Raw genomic sequence first — 10,122 nt, 5'->3', positions numbered from 1 at the left:
AAAATCTGTCTCCCGGATCATTACACTATTTGTAGGTTTAACTACTTTAGACTATGAGCATTTCTTCACAAATCCTATATAAAGATAATGTCCAGTCCAATATTAATACCAGTCGGCTGTTACCTATAACACGAGCATTAAGTTGCTTACTTTAGGAACAGATGACCGTGTGTGTATTGTGTATATATTTATTTATTTATTATTAATGATAAATATTAATTGTCAATTATGCTACATCCAAAGAGTTTCAATATATTCAAATCTTCTTTTAGATTCCGTCAAAATTTTCGAGAGTGTCCACAATCCGTCAAATATACATTAAGTAATTTTGCATAACTTTTTTATTTACTGTCTTATTTTATAATGTCATATTGGTGAGTAAAATAATTACTGATTAGTGGCTAGACTCCTTATTATTTTGTCCATTACTAGAGATTCATTTTGAAATATTACAATACTTCTTTTTGAAATATTACAATCCAAAAAAGTGTTTTTTTGTAAGGTATGGTCGAAAGAGAAATTTCATTTCATTCCAGTATCATGTCGCTCAGAATAACATCAAGGAACTAGAGCAAATCCGCGATTTAGGTGTAGTCTTTGACAAAAGGTTGACATTTGTACCTCACATTGAGCAAATTGTGGGTCGAGCCTCAAGAATGCTAGGGTTTGCATTAAGGAATATGAAAGGGTTGCGTGATAACAGGGTTCGAATACTGTTGTACAACTCCCTTGTGCGCAGCGTATTGGAATATTGTTCGGTAGTGTGGAGGCCTCACTATGCAACTCATTCTCTACAGATAGAGCAAATACAAAAAAGATTCCTGGGGTATTTATTATTTTCAAACGGAATTTCAAAAAAGGAAATACCTTCTTATCATAAGCAGCTAAAACACTTCCGAATGATTTCCTTGGACGAGCGTAGAAAGCGGTTAGACTTACTTTTTGTCTCTAAAATTTTCACCAATGAAATTGATTGCCCTCAGCTATTACATAAATTTAATATACGTGTACCAATTAGGCCTCCTCGTAACAAAATAGCTCCCCTCTATCCACCACCCCGTAAAACAGTGTTTGGATCAAACTCCCCTGTTCCTAGGCTTTGCAAGCTGGTTAATGGCCATAGTGACCTGTTTGATATTAATGCAGACTCAACTGATAAAGTTCGATCGCTGTTAAATACCGAACTCCAATCATCTTAGAATGTGTTTATACTTCTTTCTTTTTTGTGTTTTTTTTTATTTTGTTTTTATTTAGTTTTTACTTCGACTCGTGATTAGAAGTTTTATTTCTATTAAGCATGATGTATCTGCCTGTAAGTGTTTGTTACATCTAGATTAAGTTATGTATATTATGTATTTTTGTTTTTGTATGTATTGATGTAAACAAATGTTGGTAGATCAATAAATAAATAAATAAATACTTCTTAACGACTTAACTTGCGGAATTCACGTGTGTATGAGTCATAGCGATTTTTTTATAGCCGATACTTTTGTTAGGTGTATAACTATTCAAATTCAGTAGTTCAATGCGCATTTCAAGCAAATAGCAGTTACAAGCTGTGACAGCAGTGCCATCGTAATTTATTAATTATGTTTCGTTAGTCAGCTGATGGAGGTGTCATTATGGCGACCTAATGGCACTACCGTTACGATTTGGTTCTTTCTTCATTATTTCTAATAAAAAAAAAGAAAAGTATTTATTCTTTTAATCGATAATTACGATACTACTGAAAAGATTTTGGTACTTTCAATAATCCTTTCACAGTTAGAAAGCTAGATCCAAAAGTAGGGCAAAGATTGTTACGACCACGTATTGTAGCGAAACAGTTGCAACAAATATCAATGCAGACAAAACCACGTAGGGTGTCTAGTTATACGTAAAATTTGAGACCATATGCATAAGAATTATGTTTTTTTAGTTGTTCGCAGTGCAATTTCACGTCTCAATTCGAGAGTGGACTGATGATGCATCGTCAGCTTCATCATGAACAAGATGCTGATTGGGAATTCAAGCCTGGTATATTCAATGTTAGTAATTTAATCATCAATACATTAATCAATTACGCTATAGCATAACATTTTCCAAAGACAACACTAAGTATCAAAAGTATGCAACGAGATCAAACAAAATTAGATGCTTCGTCTGCATCCAGTGTGTGAGCTTCACGTTAATTTTTTTGTGTATAAGTAGAATTAACTTTCTCCTGGTGTTTTCCCAGAGTACTAAAATTTGGAATTTTTCAAGCGACAAGCTTACATATTTTATCTAAGAATCGGCAACGTAGTCGCAACTCCTCCGATGTTGCAAATATCCATTGATGGTTATACATTTGCCGGTCTTGTAGTTAGAACCGTTTGCTCGTTTGCCTTAAAAAAAGACGACAAAGAACATTTTAGCGAAAGTAGTAGTAGCACAGTGGTCACAAGAACTGACAAAATACATTAATTTGATTCTTCTAGACTCGTTCGACAAAATCAGAAGTATGATATATCCAAGTATATTGTTTTGAGTTGATATAAAATACTGCCATCAATTTCTGAAAATTTTACAGATTATCCACATTTCATTTCCGTTTTTCTTTGTTAACAGTAGCTTATATTTTTCATCCAATAAATGTCTAAATGTTGCAATAAATTTGTTATTTTTAAAATTTATATGTATGCATTTTTTTTCATATCGATCAGTCAAAGTCGAACACCGTACCTCGTGCTGTGTGTTTGGAGAGGTCATCGCCGACCAAAGAAAATAAGGGTTTAAAATGTAAGTGTATATTTTTAATTTACATATCTTATGTAATTGATACACAATAACTAAAGCCTTTTAACTAAGCCATTTCCTTTTGTTTAATATAATTCGAATACTTAGCTTTGTAATCAAGTACCTATATTAATAAATCGGTAAGCAATATAAAATACCCACTTTTTCTGAAGTGGTATAAAAATGTTTAATTTAACATCAGAGCACACACTTACATAATTATTAAATAAGTATACCAGCGTTAACAAAATGTATTTTAATTGTGTACCTAAGTCAGCGATAGCGAATATTGTATACATTTTACTGTCAATGTGATTTTCGGTTATACTACCTATTATACTATACTACTATATATTAATGTATTATTTAATATTACATTTTGTTGATAATAAATAAATAAATGATTTGATGCAGTAGGGGGACGAACGTCATCTGCAACGCGCTTGTTCGACAAGCTGCGCGCGCGCATCTGTCGTAGTAAAGCTTTGTTTGCACATCCCGAAGAAACTGAACGTTCTAATTTCATAGACACAAGCGTCACAAAATTTATGGTTTGTATTTTCTTTTAATTTAGGACTAATTGGAAAAAAAAATTTGCTTATTCTTCTCTAACTGCATCCCTATCTCTCTCTCTTATTTGTGTGTGTTGTTTGACTCCGTCCGTCCTAGATTTAATACTTAAAAAAAAAGGTTTAGTTATTAAATTTCTTGTGTATATTTTTTTTCTGTATTTTCTATTTTTCAGGATATGTCAGGGCAAAGTGAATGTACTTCAAAAGCTATGAAAGAATTGGGATCAAGTGTAAGCGGAGTTATCGAGTCTCCAAGAGAAAATAAGGAAACGTTTGGATGTCATTTGTGTTCTTTTGACGCTGACCGGTACGTTTAAATTTAATCTATGTAAATAAAAAAGAATTACCAAAAATTATGTACGCTTATAATTTCCAAACGACTGCACTAATCGGAGTATTCTTTTAGTGTTCGCTAATTTTAGACGAGGTTTTTTTTATCGATATTTTTATGGTGTAAAGTGTAGCGGAAAAAAGAATGCCAAATCTGGCAACTTACAAAAATAAAAAATTAATATAATAGCAATAGGTAGATTACGCTTTATGAATTGTTGATGACTAAATAGCCCGAGGTCAATGGTTCATTGTAACAAACTAGAACCTAATAACAATAAAAATAACGATTGGTATCTATAATTTTTGAATAAAACAGTAACGAGCTAAAACTATCAAAATAGGTTAAAGCAATTAGGTTTTTAGTAAATCCGCACGGGTTAGGTGATGTACGTACTTACCTAGTTGTAGACCTACTAGGTCAATTTCTTTATCTATAGTCTCTACAATATCACACGCCACAATATCGCCGAAATATTGGGAATTTTAAATGGCGGTACGTTCTGTAGAGTTAAAGTGTACATTTAAACTATCTACAAATTTCCTTACTATTGATAAGTTTCTAGCTCAATTCATACTGGACTTATTTTAAAATATGACAAGTAGGTAAGCTAAATCACAAACGAATAGATTGATAAGACTAGATGTATGTGAATACTTTACCTCTCCACGGTAAAATTATTTAATAATATACAACTAATTAAATGTTACAGGATCACAGTTCTCGACCGACATCTCTTAAACGACCATAAAATTGGTATCGACAATCTTCTAAAACTCGTTATGGAAAAAACTAGAGAAGGTCTCGCAGAAGAATATCCATCTCAGCTGTATGGTATACGACAACCGTATTACAAACCAACAGATGAAATAATCGAAAACGGAGAGTTTGTTATAGAGACGGTAACACCTAAAATTAAAATACTGAAACATGCTTCAAGTAATACAGACCTGATTTGGACGGATATATCTGAAGTCCATAAAAATGATAGTGAAGTTTCAAAAGAAATAGATAAGATAATTGAAACGCCCATAGAGGAATGTCGTGAAGATGTTCTTTTTGCTAAAATGCAAACTCTCAATGAATGCATGTCAAAGTTTGTCGATTCCTCGAATAATCTAAATAAAGTTTTAACAAAGAAATTTGATCAGAAGAATTTAGGGAACGTAACCGATAGACATTATTTCAATTTAGGTTTAGGAGAGTAAGTTCGTTCATTTAAATGTTCGACATTTTGACAATTATAGTTTCAATATCTTTTAGTAGAAATTCTCGTGCTTTGATCCGCTATTTATATTTTAAGCATTCGTTACTCTATCTTATCTTTTCTCATTACTATTTTTCCATTTTGAACTTTATTATTATTTATGTAAACATTAGAAATATGTATAGTTTATTAAGATCAAAAATTAATGTCTTGATTCTTTATATTAGGTACTAAAGACCCATCCATATAATGAAAATGACGTGCACGTTCAGTCACTTTAATATTAAACTTACCGTAAAATAGTACGGCGCGCCGACACAGCGTCAAGACACAACACGGAATCTCTTCCCGTAAAATTCGTATATAGTGTAAAACTATAAAATAAAATGTTAATTTTTACTTTTTTTCTTGGGATATAATCAGTCCAACCCAATGTATGCAGTGAAGCATCATTGTCACGTAGCCATTTGGCGATTGAAATAGTGCTACTTGAAATGAAAATCTCAAGGCGCAATTGTGATGTCGTGGCTATTACGCTAAGCTCTAAGAAAGGCTTAATACGCTAAGGTTTAAGATGTTCGCCTCCCTTTTTAGAAAAATCCTCACAATTACTCCACATACATTATATATCATTTTATAGATAATTGCTTGCTCTACCGGCATCAACAACTAAAAAATTAATTATTGATTTTGTTTTTGTAAATTAATTAATTATTAAAATTATATATACGACGGCTTTAATTTTGAAACAGCATCAACATGATGGACGGTCGGTAATTTTTTTATTGTTTAATTTCAAATCAACTATAATATTTTTTTTTCGTAATTTTGTACAGTCATAATTATTATAATAACTGTATAGCTAATATTTCTTTAATGTAGTTATTTTTCTTCTTTTCAGTCAAGATTCTCCACGGGATTGGGAAAAAGCACACAGCGAAAAATTAGAAAGAAATCGAAGTAAATGTAACGAAAATCGGTAAGATTCACCAAACCTTTGTAAATTGCGCTGGCGGTTGCGGGTTCGATCCCCGCACATGACAAACATTTGTATTGGCCACACAGGTGCTTGCCGTGGTCTGGGTGTTTGTGCAGTCCTTGTGGGTCTCGCCACCGTGCCTCGGAGAGCACGTTAAACCGTCGGTCCCGGTTGTTATCATGTACACCTGATAGCGATCGTTACTCATAGAATATCCGCCAACCCGCATTGGAGCAGCGTGGTGGATTAAGCTCTGATCCTTCTCCTACATGGGGAAAGAGGCCTATGCCCAGTCGTGGGATATTACAGGCTGAAGCGATGTAAATTGTACAGAATGTTTTTTTCTTTTAAAAAAGATATATTTTGTTCCAGAAGCGAGAAGATGAAGTATTCTTCAGACAATTTTTACTTTTGACGATATTTGTTTGTATTAAGTATTTCAATAATAAATATTTTAATACCGTGTATTTTTATTCTTTTTCAATAAGAAAGGATTTTTTTTTACACTAGATTATAAAATATCAGAGGCATATTTAGTTGAAATGTTTAATAAACAAAACCAAAAATAGAATTATCAAAAATATCTACAACCTCGTACATGGATGTTGATTGTTGGTATTTTCATTAGGTTTATAGTCCTTACAACAATTAGGACAAGCGGTTCTAGAATGTAAGCTATGTTGATAATGGCAGCACATCATGTAAAAACAATTTTCACATTTATCATTCGTTCTCTGATTATACTCAAATGAATCGCCACTGGACATTTTGTAATTGGTCTGACAATATCTGCAATTAGTCGCAAGTCTATTTTGTATTTCTGTATTTTCATTGGGTGTTTTCACAACAGGCAATACTCTTGGACCACTCCTTATCATCGGTCTGTTTGGAGTTTCCACTTTGTTATTCATCTCACATTTTCGTACCGTTGCAAACATTCTGTTAACTTCTTCTATAGCGTCTTTGGATTTATTTTTTTCTTTTAGAGATTTTTTCAATTCCTCCAATTTCATTTGAGGTATCGATGATGATTTACGATGCATAAGGTCTATAGAAAATTGAGAAGCTTTCGTTGTTTCTGGTTGACTATTTAATATTTGAAACTTACTATCGTTCATTTGATTGTTTTCTTCTATTGTGAAATAGAAAACGTTACTGACAGTTAGTTTAGACAAATCTTTTCTCAAGTCTTCAGTATTAATACTGGCATCTTTCATTATAATAGTTTTACATTTATCTCTTTTGATATCACATTGTTTCTTACTCTGAAATACTGTTAGAACTTCGTTAAGTAACGACATACCTTGTGTGACGTCTGGTTGGGATGTTTGAACAATTTTCACACATTTGTCTTTTCTGTCAACCTTTACATTACATTTGTAGTAATTTTCTACCTCACAATCATCTTCGGAACTATAGTTTTTTTGGCAAACGGGACATGATTTTGATTTTCTTTTATCACATTCAAAGCTTCTGTCTTCCTTTAAGGGTTTTTGGTTTAAGCATATAGAACATATGTATCTATTTTGATTTTTTTTGTTAAGTTTATCATATCTCTCTTCGTTCATAGTTCTAGCAATGTTGTATTTGTAGGTTTTTATATTTATTTCAACACTTTTGTAGTTTCCACGTGATATCATGTAAAGTTGGTTGATTCTGATGAGAAAATAGCTTTTATTAATTTTAAATTGACTAGAAATACGTATAGACGTAACCTTTTTCCTATATGAAGAAACAGAGCTATGACCTGCAGTGGGATGTTAAAGGCTCAATCGTGACGTATAGTCGATGATTGTTGGAATAGTTATAAGTAATTCTTACCTCGTGAATCTTAGTTTATTGCATTTTGGAAATGAAAAACCTGAATAAAATACCAAGATAAAATAGTATATACCTCAAAAATAAGATTAAAAGAACAATAGATTAAAAAAGACTTTGACATTATATTAAGACTATTTAAAATTCATTCAGTAACTTTTACTTATTCTAAAATATATTGAAGATATACAAAAAAAAACTAAAGTAAATATTTTTTTATTGTGACCGTATAAATTACCACATAATATTTTTTATAAACGCCGAATTTACATAAATTTATTGACACACAACCAGAAGTAAAGGAAGAAAAATTAAACGTCAAAATATATTTTGAAAATCTAAAATTATAAAAATTATAGTAAAATTACGAAAAAAATAATACGATATTAGATCATCCAAACACAGTTTTTCAAAGTTCAGAAAAATTGGATGAAAATGAGTACAAATACATAGATAATGATAAATAAGAAGAAATGAGAGAAATTGAAGCTATTTGTGTTTCGCGAGATAGAAATGATCTTGGACACGAATATGCTTCAAGAGTTTATTTTGTAAGAACTAATAAGGAGGTTAAAGACTTCAGTTGTCAATGCAAAATAGATATCACCTGCACCTGCAAAAGAATAAGGCGCAAAGAAAAATATTTTAATACGTCGCGTCAAGTATACAGATCTCACAGATATACCGCTCGAGATAGTACAGACGTTGGTGTTGGTAACATAAAAACTGTTTATAGGAAAAGAGTTAAAAGAATTTACTCACCAGAAACTGAAGAAATCGGTGTTGGTTCTTCTGATTTTTCATTTGCACAAAGTAAGTATTTTAATATGTATCTTTACCAATAAAAATTCAATATTGAAAATAATATATAGCTCGTTGTCGCAGTTTGTAGTACAAACTTGCTTTCTGTTGTGCAGGTTGCGGGTTCGATTCCCGCCTGAATCTGGGTGTAATTGTATTTATATATGTATTATTTCTATGTATGTTTATAAAAAAAAAATAGTTATCATAGTCGACGGTTACCTGTAACACAAACATTAAGTTGCTTACTATAGGAACAGACGACCGTGTCTGTATGTTATATGATATTTATTTATTTTATTTTATGGTAATGATAACAAAATTAAATTCTCAAAATTTTATTTAAAAGTTTCATTAACATTTATTTATTTTGTAAATTTTAAAGGAGCGAGGAGGTATAGAGACGGTAATTATTATCAAAAGGAAACATCTTCAAAGTGTGTTGGTGGTGCATTAGAAAATATTAATGTACCTGTAGTCAGTAAGAAATTGTCGCCAATAATGAAGAAAATATCAAGATCAACTAGTCCTGTACCTACGATTCTTGATGGAACTGCTTTTGATTTCAATACAGAAGCAGATAAACAAAGCAAAGAAAATATAAAAATTGCCAATGATCGTGAAAGTAATCATTTAACTAATAATAACAGTCCTATAAACGAAATTGTAACAAATAACACTAAAGAAATAGAAACGACAGCTAATATAACAAACTTAGGTGATGGTAAAACGTTTTCTTCAGATTCTCTGATTCAACATGTTCATAATTTAGAAAATCCAAGTAACGAGAGAGTAAAAACGTCAACTGATTTCATGGAAAATAAAATAGAAAGAGAGTATAGAAAGATTTTCACAACCGACATGAAGGATAGTAACATTAATTCGAAAGTTAAACCACTACCTGAATTGAAAAGTGCGTCGATATTGCGAAGACGTTTTGAAGCTTTAAGAAAAGGATTGAATAAAAAAGATAAACAAGAAATTAAACCGAAAGTGGAAATTAAAATATCTAGTAAATTAAGTGTTCCTAGTAGGAGAGATGTGTCAATAGCCTCTGATCCACCTTCGTTAGAATCACATTCGTATTCAAATACAAAAATTTACTCTCCAATGCCATCAGTTTCAAATCCATGTGATGCTCCTATTTACAAATCTTCGTATGAGAAACCTTGCGCTGACGAAAAAGAAGAACTATCGAATTGGCCTGACGATACCATTGATAGTAATTGTCAAGATGTAAAAGATATGTTTAAGTTATGGGGTAAAAAATTTAATCTTGAAGAAGACAATTATAAAGCATCCGAAAAACAGGAAAAGAAAGTTGAAATTACGTTACCTGAAAAAAAGTGTAAGAAAAAGGAGAAAGGGAGGAGATTCTTATTTTTCCGAAAGAAAAATAAAAATAAATCGATACAACCGTACAAACAAAAGCAAGGGGTCACAGCTGGTCGATGCGAATTAGGCGATGGACTTACGATAAAAATTGGTGCCGCAAATAATTACGCCCCTAAAGTGCCTACAGGAAGAATTGATGATTTTTCTAGAGACTATGATATCTCAGGAAAGGATTGGTTACAGCGTTATCTGTCTAAGAGAATAGATTCTCGAAACAGCGTTAGAGTTAGATGGAACAACAGCATGTACGCAACCAGTAGCA

At 31.8% G+C, this 10,122-nt stretch overlaps 2 protein-coding genes across 2 annotated transcripts; one reads left to right on the top strand and one right to left on the bottom strand.

Annotated features, from left to right (window-relative positions):
- The first annotated feature begins 363 nt into the window (after window positions 1-363).
- On the top strand, window positions 364-6,310 carry LOC123667761. The gene is made up of 9 exons (XM_045601600.1): window positions 364-374; window positions 1,919-2,027; window positions 2,685-2,760; window positions 3,172-3,268; window positions 3,484-3,636; window positions 4,373-4,655; window positions 4,698-4,864; window positions 5,769-5,846; window positions 6,219-6,310. Exons 1-9 carry the CDS (start codon window positions 364-366, stop codon window positions 6,259-6,261), a joined length of 1,017 nt encoding a protein of 338 aa, XP_045457556.1. The 3' UTR covers window positions 6,262-6,310.
- A 120-nt stretch (window positions 6,311-6,430) lies between these two features.
- Window positions 6,431-7,414, bottom strand: LOC123667760. The gene has a single exon (XM_045601599.1). The coding sequence runs from the start codon at window positions 7,412-7,414 to the stop codon at window positions 6,431-6,433; it is 984 nt and encodes a 327-aa protein (XP_045457555.1).
- Window positions 7,415-10,122: the final 2,708 nt, after the last annotated feature.

Source organism: Melitaea cinxia, chromosome 29, assembly GCF_905220565.1.
Source record: "Melitaea cinxia chromosome 29, ilMelCinx1.1, whole genome shotgun sequence".
Taxonomy (NCBI): domain Eukaryota; kingdom Metazoa; phylum Arthropoda; class Insecta; order Lepidoptera; family Nymphalidae; genus Melitaea; species Melitaea cinxia.
This window is presented reverse-complemented; position numbering and strand designations above follow the sequence as displayed.

What these genes read in the sequence shown, in the direction of transcription:
- LOC123667760 (XM_045601599.1), bottom strand. Translation starts at nt 7,414, where the DNA reads ATGAACGAAGAGAGATATGATAAACTTAACAAAAAAAATCAAAATAGA.
- LOC123667761 (XM_045601600.1), top strand. An exon ending in GCACATCCCGAAGAAACTGA is followed by an intron (nt 3,269 to 3,483) that starts ACGTTCTAATTT and finishes ATATTTTTTTTC; the next exon opens with TGTATTTTCTATTTTTCAGG. An exon ending in TTCAATTTAGGTTTAGGAGA is followed by an intron (nt 4,865 to 5,768) that starts GTAAGTTCGTTC and finishes TCTTCTTTTCAG; the next exon opens with TCAAGATTCTCCACGGGATT.